Source organism: Gouania willdenowi, chromosome 14 (genome assembly GCF_900634775.1).
Source record: "Gouania willdenowi chromosome 14, fGouWil2.1, whole genome shotgun sequence".
NCBI lineage: Eukaryota > Metazoa > Chordata > Actinopteri > Blenniiformes > Gobiesocidae > Gouania > Gouania willdenowi.
This window is the reverse complement of record NC_041057.1, coordinates 15,001,263-15,019,896: the sequence shown is the minus strand read 5'-3', so window position 1 is coordinate 15,019,896 and position 18,634 is coordinate 15,001,263. Positions and strand designations below refer to the sequence as shown.

The window sequence follows — 18,634 nt, the reverse complement described above, 5'->3', positions numbered from 1 at the left end:
CGGGCTGGTATCTGCTCGATAAGCATGTCTGCAATACAGGAGTCATCATATCCCATAGTGAGACATCTCACTAAATATTATGAATAGAACTTTAAGTTATTTACATAACCCCGGTTCTATGAGTAATACGAGTGAGATTTCTCACCAGACAACCCTTCTTGTTCGAACGAGTGAGAAGAGGTGCTTATTTTGAATGGATGGTGTCTGTCCGCCTCTTCCTTTTGTAGGAGGTGGGAGTGTCCCTGGCGGACGGACACGTTTCACCAGCCAATCAGGATTGACGGATTGATATACATTTTTCTGAGGGTTGCAGATGGGGGGTGCCTCCCATAGTGAGATATCTCACTCATATTACTCATAGAACCGGGGTTATGTAAATAACCTAAGAATTTCTTTTTTTCTCTATTTCTCAGAACATGTAAAGCTCAGTTAGATGATTACTAGTGCATCCTAAACAGTGTTGGGAACGTTACTTTAAAAAAAGTAATTAGTTATAGTTACTCACTACTTGTTCCAAAAATTAACTGAGTTAGTAATTGAATTACTCTATAATAAAAGTAACTAATTACCAAGGAAAGTAACTATTTGCATTACTGTTAAAAAAAAGTAGCTATATGTCAAACAATTCAGATTTTTTAGATGCGTGTGTCATTGTGAGGTGCTTCATTAAATTCGAGTTGCTTACAACGGATGTCGACAAAGTCTTTGACCACAATTAATTTAAAGTAGTGTTTGTATCGCCACCTTAAAAATGCCAACTTTTCATCAGATTGCTCCGCGCTCGCCATCTCTGCCGCTTCATCAAATCTGTAGTGGTTGTGTGTGTGGCGCGTGTGCTGGCACAAATGTAAAAACACTGGCTCTGATTGGCTACCATGAAACATGATGCCGCCTTAGCCAATCATAATCGCTCACCTTGTTTTTAACCCACCTCCTCACTACAGCTGCGTATGAAGCCAGGGGTGCTTTCGGATCACAGTTTATTCAATCAATGCATGTAACGCACCGCATATAATGTTCAGTAACGTTAACTGCATTGTAACGGCATAAAAAGTAATTAGTTAGATTACCCCGTTACTGAAAAAAAAAACACAGTTAGCTAATGACGTTATTTTAAACACCATTATTCCAAACACTGGTCCTAACCCAGACCTTCATCTAAACAAGACACACTACAGAACTCACTCACACATGCTGTCCCTTAGAACAAACTAAAGTGGAACATATTGATAAGCTGTTTGTTAATAAATATGCCTGTGTGGCATTTTGCATCAGCAAATTTAACTCAGAATTGTTTTTCTGGTCAGAGTTTATTAAGATAAAAATATCGAGATTTGTATATTTTATCACCATTTTGAGGAAAAATATTGAGATATGAGCTTTAATCCATATCGCCCAACCCAAGTCTGGAAGAGCTCAAAATAGAGCCAAAGCTCCTCCACATTGAGATTAAACAGTAAACAGGCATCTGGGGCCATCACATGGTGGCTATTTTTTTGATGGTGTTCAAGACACAAGTATCAGCAATGATCCCCAGACCGCCCCCAGTATAGGACTCACAGGAAATATTAAAACTACCAGCTGTCCTAGAAACAGTACAGAATCCCAGAGGATTTGGCTAAAGATAAATATTGGATCAAGAAGAATGATAAGACAGATGGATGGTGATTTTATTTGTTTATTTTTAATGTTTCTGAACCCTATCATAAACTTTTTTAAAGCCATAAAAATAATTGATGCCTATGCATGAAAAAAAAAAACATTATTTAAGAAAACTTTACTGAGTACATTTAGGTTTGACAGTGTTTTTCACTGTTTAGACACACCAACATGCACTCACAGACTGTGGTTGTGAACCTGCAGCCACCTTATTGTTGTTTTATGCAAATGCTCTGTACATGGATAGGACGCACTGAGCCTCATGCAAATCAGGGCGTGCAGGGTGCCCTGCAGAAATGAACCCAGCTCCACTCAGGAAAACTCCCTGAGACACGCTACACATTTCCAAAATTTTTCATCCCAAACCCTTTGCCTGCAGACTGAGCCCAACATCAAGGTGTGCATCTCCAGCAGCAGGTGAGTCCTCCCTCCATCACTATCTCCTCACTTACCCCTGTATGTTAATCAGAGGTCTCATTAGGACTGCTGCGGCTGTGCTTTATGGAAAATATCCAGCTTGCTGATGAATATTACAAATAGGGATCACACAGGACTGTGGGGAGGGCCCATTACCATGAACTCAGAATAATTTTCCTGGGTGTCCTGATAGCCTCATTGTCATAGTCATGTTACAATCCTGTAGGAAAATCAGCCCCTATTATCTTTGCAGGTATTGAGATGAGCACGGACAGTGTGGAGCATTCGGAGGCACCAGGTGTGCAGACAGGTAAGAACTGATGGAACACATGATAAAAGGGAGGCTGCTCAAGGCTTTTTAGGGGCTTTAAATAGTTATGTTTTCCAACTCTTTCAAATCTACATTTTGTTCAGCTTTGTTTCATTTCATTCAACCTGAGTAAAAGCAGTAAAGTGTTTAGTTAAACATGCAATCTCATAAGGAAACCTGATCATTCCTGTAACAAGTTAAAAAAATGCAACAAATTACCTTAAACCCTTAATTTGGATGAAATAAATGGAAAATATGGTGTGTGTGTGTGTGTGTGTGTGTGTGTGTGTGTGTGTGTGTGTGTGTGTGTGTGTGTGTGTGTGTGTGTGTGTGTGTGTGTGTGTGTGTGTGTGTGTGTGTGTGTGTGTGTGTGTGTGTGCGTGGCAGTTGGTTGCTGTACCAGAATAGGCCCGAGGCTGTGTACTGAGATAAACTGGCTGCCCCCCCCAGGCTCAGGACACACACACACACACACACACACACACACACACACACACACACACACACACACACACACACACACACACTAGCAACAAAACAACAGTGGGAACCAGCAGGAGAAGAAAAAAAAGTGGAACTTTTGTTTAGACAATGGTTTGCATGAGAGAAGTGACTCCGACTTCCATTTAGAAGTGGAAGTGGTGAAAGGTGCACATTTTACGAGGGGGGGGGGGGGGGGGGGGGGGGTTGATGTGAGCACCTATGGATTATTTTACACTTCACAAGTAAGGACGACAAGAAAAGTTAATGAGTGGATTCTACGTGTTTTTCATTTTTTTTTTTTTAGTGTGTACATCAGAAATGTAATGATAAATTGAAGAATTGTATTAATGTTAATAACGATTAGAAAAAAAATGCGGTTTCAAAGGAGCCTCTCGAGCACTCAAGGTCACAGTACCTGGCATTAGATTCAAAAAAATAAATCAATTTTTAAAGTTATTTGTCAAACAACAACCATCCATGATACAATACATTCATCCACAGTTTGAAGAGTCTGTCCATGTTTAAAGAGGAGCTGATGTGGAATGTGATTTATGAATGATCCTGCTGCTGCACTAAAACACACTGCTCCCTCTGGGCGTCAGTCTGTCTCAGTCCTGACAACAGTTAACTGATAACGATATGTCCTGATAGGTAATGCAGAGGTGAGCTACATCCCATCAAGGCTGCTAGTTAGTGGTTCATTTTCTTACATGCTCATATTTTACTGAGCAACATGCGATTAAATAGCTTAAGACATATATTCAAAATATTTAAATTGCGTTTAGAAACATCTTTGATGTTAAGGTTTCATTTCTTCAGACAATCCTGACATGTTTCGACAGTCAACTGCCAGTCTTCGTCAGAGGCGTCTGATGATCGCTTTGATGTTTCCTTTGATGCTGCCACGAAGACTGGCAGTTCGCTGTCGAAACGTCAGGAGATCAATGTAGATTTCCTGAGGAACAGTTGTCTGAATAAATGAAACCTTGCCATATTATTCAAAAATAATCTTGCTGGAATGAACGTCTTTGATAAGGTTGACCAATTGTTGATTTCATTTTAAATGTACTTTTTTTTCTGGGAGACTCAATTCTCGAACATCATTTTCGATGAATAGTAACTTTGTGACTTCTTTGTTTTTGCTTTTTATCTCCATCCGTCCAAAAACCAATGAGTTTGTTAGTTCAGTGGAGTCTAAGTGGTGTGTATAGGAGTGAGTGTGTATGTGTTAGAGTGTGTAGTTGTGTGTTTCTGTGAGTTAATCCTGTGACGGACAGGTGACATGAACAGGCTTCAGTGACCCATGACTCTCATGGATTAACAGCCTAAATATGCAAAACAGGGAAATATTAAACCATTACCATTCTGTCTTTCTTTCTTGGAATCACTGGGTTTGGGTCCTTGAAGTTTTCCCTTCTCTTTTTCCTCTTCTTTAATTGATCTTTCTTTCTTTCTTTCTTTCTTAAGGAAACAGAAACAATCAAATATAAAATGGTAACATTCATGTAATATCATAAAGCAGGGTAATGTCCCCTGCATTGTAGCCACTTGAATAAATCTCTCTTTTTAAAAGTATAATGTAGACAAACCATTTGGATCAAAGTTTTAGATGAGATATTTTTAGGTCTTTACATTACTGGTTTAGTAAAGCATTGGATTAAGTGCAGAGTGTGATGTTGTAATCTTTGGATCGGATGCTTAACTCTGTATTTTAGTGGCATTCCTATGGGCGAGTGTGGAGGAATGTCCTCTGAGAGACTTCTCATGTCGTGACGAAGCTCTTTGAAAAGTAAATTCATTATTTGATTAACGTAATATTTCTCAGATTCACTGGTTCGCACCTCTCAATAGAACAGACGTTGGTTATTTATTGTAAGGGGTCGTGGTTTCTTTTGGGCTGCATTATTTGACATTAAAAAAAAAACAAGCCACGAGCTGACCACAAACTGATTGTGATGTGTGGATTAAATTATAAGATGTCAAATGTTGTGAAACTATTGGTTGTTTTACGTTGGGCCATCTTTTGTCTGTGTGTGTGTGTGTGTGTGTGTGTGTGTGTGTGCAAGGCTTCCTGTGCTCACAGCTGATTTGCATGTCATGGTCATTTCCATACTGGAAAGTGTGGCACCTCGGTTGTAAACAGCAGCAATGATGTGGATGCATTTTTTTTGGGGTGGGGGTGGGGGGGTGGGGGGGTCTTGGAGGGCAGTAACTTAGTGTGGAGGTTAAAGGTATATTTGCATAATTTTTTCATGCGTGTCTGGGGTCAGTTGGAGTGTGTGTGCGCGTGCGTGTGTATGTGTGTGTGTGTGCGTGCATGTGTGTGTGCGCGTCTATGTGTGTGTGTGTGTGTGTATGTGCGTGTCCAACAGATTCATTTTGACTTTCAAATGTGTTCACTTATCAGCACGTCTCACTCTCTGCCCATCCTGTCCTTATAAACTCATATGTTTTCACCCCAAAGCCAACTCTATTTGTTAGTATAGTTGACATTAATCATTAATAAGATTCACCTGTGCATCTTTGTTCTAATAAAAAAAAAAAAAAAACATGTGATCTTTCTCAGCCAGTCAACAGTGTGTAGGGTATGACGAGGCTGTTTGAGTTGATTTGCCACAAGATAACAAAAAACTGAGGTATTGTTAAACAATAGTGACAATATCTTTTTTCTAGTCATATTTCATCAAAGAACGGACTTTTTGTTTGAAAAAGATGATTGATCAATCCTGAAAACACATGAAAGAGAAAAGACTAGACTAATTATGGTTCTATAAAATTCTTTCTAGTAGTTTGTGAACACATAAGCCAATTGTTTTTTGTCAGTTTTAGACTTCAAATAAAATGATTTAATCAAATAAATTGATGCTAATGATATTGAGAAATAAAGTTATTTAATCACTAAAGTTTGAGAGCTTTTAAGTACCTAGCATAAACTATATTAAGTTTAATTTTGTTTTATGATAGCCAATGAGAACCATTTTTTTTAAATGTGTCAGATTTCGCTTTGGTAATAATTTATTAATGGTTGTTATTGGGGGAGGAAGAGGGTTGGTACATACTGATGCAGAGAGGAGCCAAATCCACAGAATACAGACAGGGATGGTACCAACACTGACCACCAACCCAAAACTAAACAGAAAAATAATAACAAACTCATGACCATGGGCATAAGAAAAATAGCTCAGCAGCACATGGTACCTTATTAATCCCAAATTGTGACAAATATTGACGAGGGTGATGCATGGAACAGATCGATATGTAGAACACTATTAGCCTTCAGCAAAAGCCACTGATGTTTCACTGCAGGAAAATACCAATATCAAAAAAAGTTACTCATACAATCTTACTTCAGCCAGAATTTGAATAATTCTAGGAGGGAAACACCATATACTATTGGTACAATCTGATGTTTGTGGAGGTTTGCGTTTCCCCGTCACAGAATGAAAACCTCTGCTGAATTCATTTTGACTGAAAGCCAGAGTTTGTTTGTAATTCAGCTTTCAGGTACTTGGTTTGACCCTTGGCGTGAAGTTTGCATGTTCTCCCCGTGTGTATGTACCCATAGGACTGTGTGTATAGTTGTCCGTCTCTGGCATCTTGTCCCGAGTGTTCTTCTTCGCCTTGTACCTATTGTGAGCTGAGATCAGAGCTGTTTTTGGCTACGCAATTGCATTACGCTCCATAGGGCCATTGCGATTGCCTCGTGGAGCTACTTGTCTAAACTTCTTGCAAACCCATGTTGGGACGAGCCCTGGCAAAAGAGTTGATCATGTACAGTACATTTGACATGAAAGGTTTGTCCTGAATGTATTTTAAATATCAATGATGTTTATTCTAATATCTATTTTTCTTTTGTTTTTCAACCCTCAGAGCTAAATGGAATCGACTTCATTCGGCAGGTAAGAAACAGCTCTCTTTGCTTTCTTCTTTTAAAAAGTCTATGAGCGCCTTTACTTTGTAGTGCTTTTTGATATTGTGTCTCCAAACTGATTGTATTGTCGACTGTGTTTGAGAAATTTTTATAAAACTTTTAAAATACTTCTTAAAAAAGATAACTGTAATAATAATGGAATTTTTTATTTTTTTTATTTTTTTCCCTTTTTATTAAAACCGATTGGGTAAACATATGAATGAATATGAATGCTGTTGCATTGAGTTTGACATGGATTTTACACTGTTTCAAAGCTAGTTACACAGTTGGTTACATTCGACCATCAACAGCAACCGAGTCAGTGTAGTCACACATTTTAAGATATTTGTCATTTTAGGTATTTTATGATCATTTTGTGTCCGCAAAAGTATTAGTTCCCTTTGAGTGTGATGTGTGTAGATATGCTGATGTCGTTCAAAGGTTTTATTCTTGATGTTTTAAGGGGTAGTCTTTATTAATTCATGAGTATTTATGTCTGTTTTTGTTGTTGTTGTTTTTGTCTGGCCTCTTTAATATCATTTTAGATGTTTGAGTTAGTTTTGTGTCCCTTCACGGTAATCCTGTTCGTTCTGCCCCGGGTTCTGTAAGCACAACATTGTTGTGAGATTCTTTTAGTTTTTTTTTTTTTGAGCTTTGAGATGCCTTGCCCTAAATAATAGACACATTCTTTTCAAATGAATAAAAGAAAGAAAGAAAGAAAAAAAACATGTAAAAAGCCTCACTAAAAAATGAAAAACACATTTTTACATGCAGTAAAACAGCACAAAAAATTCTATAAAGTATTCAAACACACAATTGAAAACTGTTACTTTAACATAAGAATCCACAATTTTAGACGCAGTGAGGGACAATAACTGTTACTGTAATAAGTCACTTGGTATTTCTTTGTGATTCATTGGATTTCATGGATTTTCTTTCAATAAAGTTACAGGTGAACAAAAGAATTGCCAGAAAAGCTTGTTGTTAGTACCGTAAACATCCTGGAGACGATAAACTCAACTGACATGTCGACTGTTAAATCATCTGTTAACATCCTCAGGGTAAACTATCATTTTAGCATGTTGATGTTTAAAACTTCCGTGAGGAAGAAAATCAAACAGTTTGCAGCTATTTAGACTCTTCTCCAAATATTCAGCTTGGCTGTGGAAAGTGTTTCTCACCGTTTCCAGGAGGCGCCTCAGCTCGGAGGGGTGAGACAGATGGTGAGACCAAACCAGTACAAAATCCCAATGATGAGATCATCAGAGGACAAAATCCCAGATTTGAACTGTTACTAATGATTATATGCCAACACCTGAGAGCTGTTTCAACACCTTATTGATATGACTTGAATCCAATACTGATATTGGATATCAGTCCAATATCAGTCAGAAAACGAATATCGGATTTCATCAGACTGCATCTAAAATCACTGATATAAGTTCTTTGATAAAATTTTCAGCTCCAGCACTTCTGTCTTTAGGTGACTGTGGTTCACACTCCAACAAAGTAACCTACTGTTGCTGGCTATTGTTCTCTGTTTGAGTAACATCACTTAATCAAGCCTTTGTTAACATTCCACACTACAAAACAAGTAATAAAAGTATGTATGATTTGTGCTGATATTGTATCGGATCAATATTGGTATCGGCCGATATGCAAGGTTGCAATATCGGTATTATATCGGAAGCGAAAAAGTTGTATCGGGACATCCCTATTTATTACCCTAATCATAATAAATAAATAAATATATAGCCTATATATTGCTTTCTTTTTTAAAGATGTAGATATACACAGTTGGTGTATTCTTTTTCATTCTTATTCTATCAATTTTTATGTATCTCTTGCTGCTCAATAAAGGTCCAGTATTATGCTATTTTTAACCCATCTCTATTTGTGCTAAGAACCCCAACAGCACAGTATTTTAGGTTTATTTTCCCAAACTTGCCTGTCTTTCAGAGTTTTAGCCCTCTGAAAAGTCACTTTAATGACGCTTCTAAAAACAAGCGGTTTTGGGGCCTTCATGCATTAGCATGTCTATAGACGCAGACTCCATGCATCGCTCTGAGAGGGTGATCAGTGATCACCAAAGCGATTTTCTTTTGCTATCCACAGACTCTTGTTATTGTTTTCTGCCAAAAAATTGCACATTACAGTAAAATGGATATTTAAGTGGCTATTGTGATTGTGAGTCTGTCTCACACTGCTTCAGTGTGTGTGTGGCAGCAGCAGCAGCAGCAGCAGCAGCGGAGTCAGACATCTGTTTCAAACACTCAGCAAAGTGTTAAGCTGCTAAGTCACTTTCTTCTCCTCCTCACCTCTCCTAACCACAGGAATAGTGCATTTAAGCTGATAATCATTTGTTTTGTCTTACCGCTGCGTCACATTGGGTCACAAACACGTCACATCGTGTCATAGGTGATACGAGGCAATATAATGATTACTAAAAGTGGAACTGCTCCCTGGGTGCTACACCATGGCTTCTCACTGCTCCTCACGGAGGGGTTAAATGTAGAGAACAAATTTTGTGTATGTAGCTTTACATATACTATATGACAATAAAGTATAGCGTATATTCTATATTAAACCGCAGTGTCTGTTTTACTTGTGAAGTAGTTTGAGAGGGAGTAGCTCACATTCTTAGATTGTCAGGAGGAGGAGTTTCCGCGATGTGATGTCACAAAGTGAGAAAAATCCAACTCACCCATTTGGAGCTGAATTTTTACAAAATATGGCATAACAAAGGAGGGAGGAAACAGAACTTTTTTAACTTTGACCCTCTCAATGAGGCTAAAGGAATGTATATCACTGTAGCAAAACCACTAAAAGTGATTTTTTACACAACACTGCCCCTTTAAGAGGAGTTGCCAAACTGTTTTTCTTTTTTCTTTTTTTAAATAACAATAAAATGTTATTCTAAATTGCTTGTTAGGGAATATGTGTTACGTTATTTTTAAGTATGAGATAGAATTCTTTTCACTGCTATTTTATCAAATGGGATAAAATATCATTGGGATTTTGTCCTGGCAGCAGGTGAGGCAGCAGGTGAGACAGGTCTGGGGTTATTTACATAAAGGCTTGCCCAAAAGCAATGTGAACAAAGGTCAATAACTATAAAATATGTTTCTGTGCTTTGGATGTTATCAGATAAAAACAGAAGACATCGACTCACCCCACTCAGTCACAGCCCTGAAAACATGCCACCTGACACACAGCCCTCCTGTGCACAGCAGTCAGATGACTGGGGTACGTCACTGAACAGATAAACTGCTCTTTGTGTTATTGCTATTTTTTATTTTTTAAAGTAACCTCAACATAATGTTATAAAATTGATTTTAAAATAGTTTTTAAATATAGTATACATTTCTATTATTATTTTTTGTTATTGTTATACTTGTTTTTAATCAGCATATAGGGCTAATCTAATATTACAATATTACATGTATATTTTAATAAAAGCTCAATGTAGCCTATTATTTGTGTTTATTTTTTTTTTTGGATCAATAATGGCTTGGTTGAGTTCCTGTATTGTAACACAAAAACTTCTCTGTTCATCAAAAACAGATAAAATGGAAAAATGTTTTATCAATTGGCCATAATTAATCACAATGTCCTAAATTTGTGTTTACAAAATGGATTACTGTACAGCAACAAAAAAATCTAATAAAATGCAATAACATTAAGGGATTTTTCAGGTTGAGACTTACATTAATGTGAGGTTTATTGTTTTGTTGCCAAGGAGCTCACGTCTCTGCACTCCATGCAGCAGTTGGTTCTGATGCCTCCGTCTCACCTGTCGTCACCGTCACCATTCCTGCTTTCACAAAGTCCCTCTGGTCACCAAGGTAGTCTATCACAAACTCAGGGCACTAGGTGGAAAACCTTTTTTTAACTTGAGTGAAAGTACAAATACTGAAAATGTGTACTTGAGTACGATGCTTAGCTAAATACACCTATAATACTATCCACCCCTGGTATCAGCACAAATTAGATTGTTCCAAAAGAAAGAATCTTTTGTGTAAACCCATTTTCATTTTGCTGAGTCATCAAAAAAACAGCGTGTGTTATTGAAATAAAAAAATAAAATGAATCATGTTTACATGTTTACAGCTCTCCTTCAGCAGAACCTGCTAACCCTTCCAAGCCAGAGTCAAAGCAGCCTCCTCCCACATCAGCCTGGACTGGCCATGACTCCTCAGGTAACTCATGACTCATCAGGTAACTCATGACTCATCAGGTAACTCATGACTCCTCAGGTAACTCATGACTCCATAGGTAACTCATGACTCCTCAGGTAACTCATGACTCCTCAGGTAACTCATGACTCCATAGGTAACTCATGACTCCTCAGGTAACTCATGACTCCTCAGGTAACTCATGACTCCATAGGTAACTTATGACTCCATAGGTAACTCATGACTCATCAGGTAACTCATGACTCCTCAGGTAACTCATGACTCCTCAGGTAACTCATGACTCATCAGGTAACTCATGACTCCTCAGGTAACTCATGACTCCATAGGTAACTTATGACTCCATAGGTAACTCATGACTCCTCAGGTAACTCATGACTCCATAGGTAACTCATGACTCCTCAGGTAACTCATGACTCCTCAGGTAACTCATGACTCCATAGGTAACTTATGACTCCATAGGTAACTCATGACTCATCAGGTAACTCATCACTCATCAGGTAACTCATGACTCCATAGGTAACTTATAACTCATCAGGTAACTCATGACTCATCAGGTAACTCATGACTCCTCAGGTAACTTATGACTCATCAGGTAACTCATGACTCATCAGGTAACTCATGACTCCATAGGTAACTTATGACTCCATAGGTAACTCATGACTCATCAGGTAACTCATGACTCATCAGGTAACTCATGACTCCATAGGTAACTTATGACTCCATAGGTAACTCATGACTCCTCAGGTAACTCATGACTCCATAGGTAACTCATGACTCCTCAGGTAACTCATGACTCCTCAGGTAACTCATGACTCATCAGGTAACTCATCACTCATCAGGTAACTCATGACTCCATAGGTAACTTATAACTCATCAGGTAACTCATGACTCATCAGGTAACTCATGACTCCTCAGGTAACTTATGACTCATCAGGTAACTCATGACTCATCAGGTAACTCATGACTCCTCAGGTAACTCATGACTCATCAGGTAACTCATGACCCCTCAGGTAACTCATGACTCATCAGGTAACTCATGACTCCTCAGGTAACTCATGACTCATCAGGTAACTCATGACTCCTCAGGTAACTTATGACTCATCAGGTAACTCATGACTCATCAGGTAACTCATGACTCCTCAGGTAACTCATGACTCATCAGGTAACTCATGACTCCATAGGTAACTCATGACTCCATAGGTAACTCATGACTCCATAGGTAACTCATGACTCCATAGGTAACTCATGACTTCATAGGTAACTTATGACTCATCAGGTAACTCATGACTCATCAGTTAACTCATGACTCATCAGGTAACTCATGACTCCATAGGTAACTTATGACTCATCAGGTAACTCATGACTCATCAGTTAACTCATGACTCCATAGGTAACTCATGACTCATCAGGTAACTCGTGACTCCATAGATTACTCATGACTCCTCAGGTAAATTACTCCTTAGATAAATAATTGCTCCTCAGGTAAATAATGACTCCTCGGATAACTCATGACTCCTCAGGTAAAGAATGACTCCACAGATAAACAATGTGACTCATTGAGGATTTCAAGACTCCATAGGAAATTCATAACTCAAGAATATTACAGATTCATTGAAATAATGATTAGTTGTCTATTTTCAAACACACAATAGTATATTTCTAAGAACAAAAAGTAAAGATTTTGAATAAACCTAATACTAATGAATCATGTTTGATGGTTAACAGATTCCAGGCTTCCTCTCTGTGATATTGTACTGTTTGTGGATTCAGGCTATGAGTCGCTCGGGATTAACTGGACCTTCGATGGAGACACACATGGACATGTCTCACTTACAGATGCCCAAACACATGTCAGTGCAACCTCAGGAGGAGCCCAGTGATCTGGAGGAACTGGAGCAGTTTGCCAAGGCCTTCAAACAGAGACGCATCAAACTGGGTTTCACGCAGGTCATTAACTGGAGAACACATTGATTATGTGTCTAAAAAGTCTTAGATATAAATTGTGTTTTAACCTGAATTTGTCTTGAGTAACTTGTTATTTGCTATCTGACAGGGAGACGTGGGCCTCGCCATGGGAAAACTGTACGGGAACGACTTCAGTCAGACGACCATCTCCAGGTTTGAGGCTCTCAACCTGAGCTTCAAAAACATGTGCAAGCTCAAACCACTCCTGGAGAAATGGCTGGGTGACGCAGGTACAACACTACACTACAATACCTTTACAGAAACACAAACATACCTCTACTAGAACAGAGTCAAAAGTGATCAAAATACAGGTCAGATATAAATAACTAACTACACGAGGGTTGTTTAGTGAAAAAAAAAACATTAAGTATTCTGGTGTCAACAAATCCAATCCGAAGCAACAATTCTTAGTTTGATTCTCATCAAACTAGGGAAAAGTAAAAAAAAAAAAAATTTTAAAAAAGGAAGCTCAATCCCCTCACACCTTAACCAATCTTTGGTTGATTAAAGGGGTTCCACAAGTTTCTGTTGTAGGTCCCCCAATTTTTGTGATTTAATTTGTCACACTCAAAAAAAGCAAAGGGCGGGACTTACATCTAATGGCCATTTTATAGAATAAATGCAGACTGACAATAAACCAGCAAACACTCACAACTGCACAAGAACAGCTTCAGAAGTTACTGTAAACAGCGAGATAGGCTTCAGCTGTGGGAGAGGTGTTCTACACGTACTTTCTGCGCTTACAGACTGACAAAACACGGGATGCAAAATATAAGAAGGGGTTATAAACACACAGACACAGAGACCATGAGAAACCAGAGCAGATTAATCAAACAAGAACTGACAAAGATAGCAAAACAAAAACAATACACAAGAGCAAAGGAAAGACAACTGAGAAAGTACCACACGGGTTTAAACCCACAACCTCAGATATTCATTACAAAACCTTAAAGCTGTTGGATTTTTTTATTTTTTATTTATTTATTCAGACGTGTAGGCCTCATAAATCAAAGATAATTTGCTCAAAAAAGATGTAAAAGGTTGAAATTTCTGGTTGAAAGTTTGTTTTGACTAGGTTTATTGACATTGTTGTTAAAGTTTCGCAAGCATTGTGGGATGTGGAGCCTCATTCTTACTGTGATTTCTTGTGTTTTCCCCCCAAGACTCTGCCAAAGTGACTTCACAATACATTTCTGTTGTGTGAAAGTTGTGGCAAAACAATGGTAATAGTTAATTTTGGGGTTTAGAAAGATCCAAATCAGGCCGATATTTAATTTGTTGGGGAGTGAGGCTGTATCAATGGGATAACCAGGAAAAAATGTGGAAAAAAAACATGAAGTCAAACAAATGATTGTTTTCCTTGTATGGCGAAGAAACACAAGAAATCCCGGTAAGAATGAAGGGGAAAAACCTCTTTGCTTCAGTCTACGGCCTCGGTTCCCAAAGTAGGGTACGGGTACCCCCAGGGGTACGCAAGTTGTCATGAGGGTACATTAATAAGTATTCAAAACAACGTGACAACATTGGAAACTAGAATATAAATCGACCAGCAGTTAGGAGCCTCCGTGCATTTCCATTAATTACACATGCCAAATGTATTTATGAATAAGATCTTTTCTTGTGTGCTTACATATTATTATTATTATTACTCTAGGGCTACATTGTATATGACATTAGGATTATTGTGTTTTAAGTGTGCAGTATTGGGGTATGTAGCTTCAGCTTAAATATCTGAAAGGGTACGTAACTGTGAAAAGTTTGGGAATCACTGGTCTACAGGACTCCACATCCCACAATTCAATGCAGAAAACTTTTCCGACAATGTCAGTAAACCGAGTGGTTAAAGTAGAGGTAAAAATAAAAACTTTCAAAAAGCAATTTTTAAGTTTTTTACTAATCAATGAGGCCTAAACTATGTCTTTATCTGATAAACACAGTTCCCCCTTCCAACCAAACTAAACTTAAACAAGGCAAATGACCACAAAACCAACAGAGCTACTAGAACCCAACAATAACATGAAAATCAAACACAAAACATCTTAAAAAAGCCATGTATCATGTAACTAAATGTTGAGTACTACTCATTGCCCACTGTTGTAAAGTGGTGGTTCGATGTTGTCATTGCTTTAGAAAACTCACCTGCTGATTCCATGAGCAACCCCAACGCACTGCCGCTGATAGAAGGCTACGGGCGCAAAAGGAAAAAGAGGACGAGCATCGAAACAAACATCAAAATGACTCTGGAGAAACGTTTCCACGATGTGAGATGGATTTAGGTTTTTATGTGTTTAAAACGTGGGATCATATTTTTTGCACATTGACTCAAGTCCAAGAAAGTTGGAGTAACATTGTCCAGAAAGAAGAAAATCCAAACCAAGCATGGGGTCATGATTCAGAGCCACCTAAGGGCACATTTAAATTTAACGATAGAAAAGTAAAGAACTTTTTACAGAGCAAACAGTTTATGAAGATGAAAAATATCTTCATTGATCAAAATCAATCACAGAACCACTTCTAACATATCTGCAAAACAACAACAACATGTTACAAACCTCTGCACTTGTCTTTATCCTTTCAGAACCCAAAGCCCAACTCGGAGGAGATCTCACTGATCTCCGAGCAGCTGTCCATGGAGAAGGAGGTGGTTCGAGTCTGGTTCTGTAACCGCCGTCAGAAGGAGAAAAGGATCTTCTGTCCTATGACAAGTTTACCCGTCAAGTCTCAAAGTTTCAACTCCCGAATGGTAGAACTTCCAATGATTTTTCGTACTCACATAACTGGATTTAAAGCCAAATAAGAACATTTTTAAAAGTATACAATTAAATCATTTTCATTTTTTTGCTCTTCCAGGCTTCTTCATCCAGACCTTACAGCCCTCTGGCTTCAGGTGGAGGTAAGTCACTTTCACTAAATGATATTGTAACATATCATATTTTACTTTAATGCAGTTTATTAGATTTTTTGATACTACATCTCCACCGCAATAGTGAAACTGAATGAAACTTTCTTTTTCTTTCTCCTTTTAAAAATGGTTTTATATTATTCACAATTTAACTTTGATCATATCTTATCTTGTATTACCTTATTTTTAGCTTATTTATGTTAGCTTCATTTTTTTTTTTTTTACACTTTTATTTTTTTTTCAAAGGAAAACTAATGGCCAGGTTTTGTTAATTTTTCTACATGAGAAAAGTGCAACTGCAGCTTTTTGGTCTTTTTTTTCTCTTCCAGTTTCATCGAGTTCTTCTCCAAACAATTTGAGCCGTGAAGCTTCTCCCAACAGTCTGAGTGCAGCCTCAGTCGCTCTTAACTCTCAGGTCAACCCTGCAGTCTACAGCTCCCCAGGGTGAGGATCAATACTGTATATGATAGGTTATAAGAAACGTAATGTAAATATACAACAACATCAGTATCCTGTTTTGGATACAATCTGGAAGGTCTCGAACTTTATCGGGCTGTTAAGTTTGCTCTTGGTTTTTACATCATTGCTACTTTGAAAAGCTTGTGACCCGCAGGCTTGTTGTTGCCATGGCAACTGAAAGGGTTTTGTTTCTTTAAAAACTCAATGACAAAATTGGGATTGCTGTCTGCTGAAATTGTCACACAAAAACCATTAAATATTGTATTGGATGAAATAAAATGAAATGAAATATATCAATATTAGATAAAACCCTGAAAAATAGGAACAAGCGGATCTGAAAATGGATGGAATATTAAATAAACCAAAATAATAAAAATTATGAGAAAAATAAAAGATACAACTAAATAAAATAAATCTAAATGAGTAAAAGAAACAGGAATAAATACTACCTTAGCCTCCTTCTCACCAGAAACCCTGCTAGTTATTTTGGGGGAAAAATCTAAATGACCATAATCTTACAAATGCATTGTTCATAATATTCCTACAAATATATGTCCTTAAGGCTGGTGTACTCTGATGAGTACAATCTGATTAAAAGTGGAAGTTAGGTTACCTGCGAAAGAATATGGAAGACAGAATAATAACAATAAATATAAAAATATTATCACATCAGAATATTAAATTACTAACTATCTTACACTGTTTCTAAGAAAAGTTGTCCCCCTTTGAAGATACCTCAAACATAGTAAAGAAAAACAGAATTAGGGCAATAACTCCGGAAAAAATAATTGTGCACTTCTAATTTTTGAACTCCATCAAGGTATTGATACTCTGAAGTCACACACCAAATTTGGTTACCCTGTCTTAAACGGTTTCTGAGAAAAGCTGTCAGAGTAAAAAAAAAAACGGAACAAGGGAAATAACTCCGGAAAAAATAATTGCACGCTTCTCATTTTCGAACTCCATCAAGGTATCAATACCCTGAAGCCACACACTGAATTTGGTTATTGTATCTTAAACAGTTTCTGAGAAAAGCTGTCCCCTTTGCCTCAGACGGATGGAACTCAAACCTATTTTCCCCTTCCACACTTTGTGGCGGGGGATAATAACCCTCCTCTTCCTCTGTGTGGTGTTTCAGTTACTTGTATCGTTCCTGGAACTCTGCTGCGTATCATCACTGAGGAACATAAACTGAATCACATGAAGCTTTATCTGTGAAGGATCTGAAGAGGACGACGTCTTCCTGCGTTTGAGCTGGATTACTAAACACTGACCTGGAACCACAACAAGGACACACAGCAGCACAGCAGAGGACTGCAACACACACACACACACACACACACTTTAGACTTAAGATTGCTTCTCACTTGCTTTTTAAATGTTGAAGGATTTAAGTTAAATTTACATTGTTTTTGATTGTGGAACAACTTAAACTGTAATATTGTAGAATATCTTAATGTTTATAATAAAGTCAGTGGTATATTAAGGACTTTTGCAGCTTCACCTTTAATGATGACTGCCTTAAAGTCAATAAGCTGTTTTCCACCACGTTTCACCACTGGGGCTTAACACAGCTGAAGTGTAAAGCAGCGATTCTCAACTGGTGGTTCACGGACAGCTGGTCAAAAATAAATAAACACTTAATGTCTCTCGTGTTGGACTTGTCTTTTATTTTGAAAGAAACTTTTTTTTGACAGGCATGCTGTGAAATGCATGTTGCACACAAAAATATATAGATTTATGTTTTAAAAAAGATTACGTATGATGTGTGTTTTCAACAGCTATTTTTGAAAAACTAAACTTGGTCTGAAGAATTCTAAGAAAAAAAAAAAGAGTGGGTCGCGAATTAATGACCGTGGCAAAATGTGGGTCCCAGGATGAAACCAGTTGAGAACCCCCGGTGTAAAGAATTACTGCACAGACTATTACATTGTACACTGAAGAGCTGCTGTATTGGGTGCACTGGAACAACTGGTCAATTATTTCAAATCGCTAACAAGCCAAATCTCAGGAGAATATCTTGGAGTTGAGTGAAGTCGAACCCCTTTCTTATGAAGCTGTATCTAATAAAGTGGCCTGCGGAGTGGATGTAAACATGTTGTAGTTCGGGTTGGTTTTCTCTTCATCCAATTTGATTTTGTGAAAATCTGCTGTAAATAAAAACTGTCAGGAAAACGTTTAACTGATGGTGTTCATGAATTCAAAAACGCAAGAAGTATTAAAAATAAACACAGTGGGAGTGAGTAAAGACAAGCAACACAGGGATTGTATTATTGAATCATGAGATGATTCACACATTTCTGCATAAACGTAAAACTCAAAATACATTCCTC

The 18,634-nt window shown here is 37.8% G+C and overlaps 1 protein-coding gene across 2 annotated transcripts; it reads left to right on the top strand.

The window, feature by feature from the left end:
- The first annotated feature begins 1,992 nt into the window (after positions 1 to 1,992).
- pou2f3 (POU class 2 homeobox 3) lies at positions 1,993 to 17,908 on the top strand. 2 transcript variants are annotated; one of them, XM_028466861.1, is made up of 13 exons: positions 1,993 to 2,076; positions 2,330 to 2,386; positions 6,740 to 6,768; positions 9,927 to 10,025; positions 10,519 to 10,624; positions 10,890 to 10,978; positions 12,746 to 12,922; positions 13,029 to 13,170; positions 15,071 to 15,201; positions 15,519 to 15,683; positions 15,791 to 15,833; positions 16,172 to 16,286; positions 17,440 to 17,907. In XM_028466861.1, exons 2-13 carry the CDS (start codon positions 2,338 to 2,340, stop codon positions 17,480 to 17,482), a joined length of 1,188 nt encoding a protein of 395 aa, XP_028322662.1. In that variant the 5' UTR covers positions 1,993 to 2,076; positions 2,330 to 2,337; the 3' UTR covers positions 17,483 to 17,907. The 2 variants fall into 2 exon arrangements, with proteins under 2 accessions (XP_028322662.1, XP_028322661.1); XM_028466860.1 differs by lacking the exons at positions 1,993 to 2,076; positions 2,330 to 2,386 and adding an exon at positions 6,542 to 6,663 and having other exon boundaries at positions 17,440 to 17,908.
- Positions 17,909 to 18,634: the final 726 nt, after the last annotated feature.

Coding starts and splice junctions, on each gene's coding strand:
- pou2f3 (XM_028466860.1), top strand. CDS start 6,606: ATGTTGGGACGAGCCCTGGCAAAAGAGTTGATCATGTACAGTACATTT. Junction 15,202..15,518: donor TGGAGAAACGTTTCCACGAT/GTGAGATGGATT, acceptor TTATCCTTTCAG/AACCCAAAGCCCAACTCGGA. Junction 15,684..15,790: donor AAAGTTTCAACTCCCGAATG/GTAGAACTTCCA, acceptor TTGCTCTTCCAG/GCTTCTTCATCCAGACCTTA.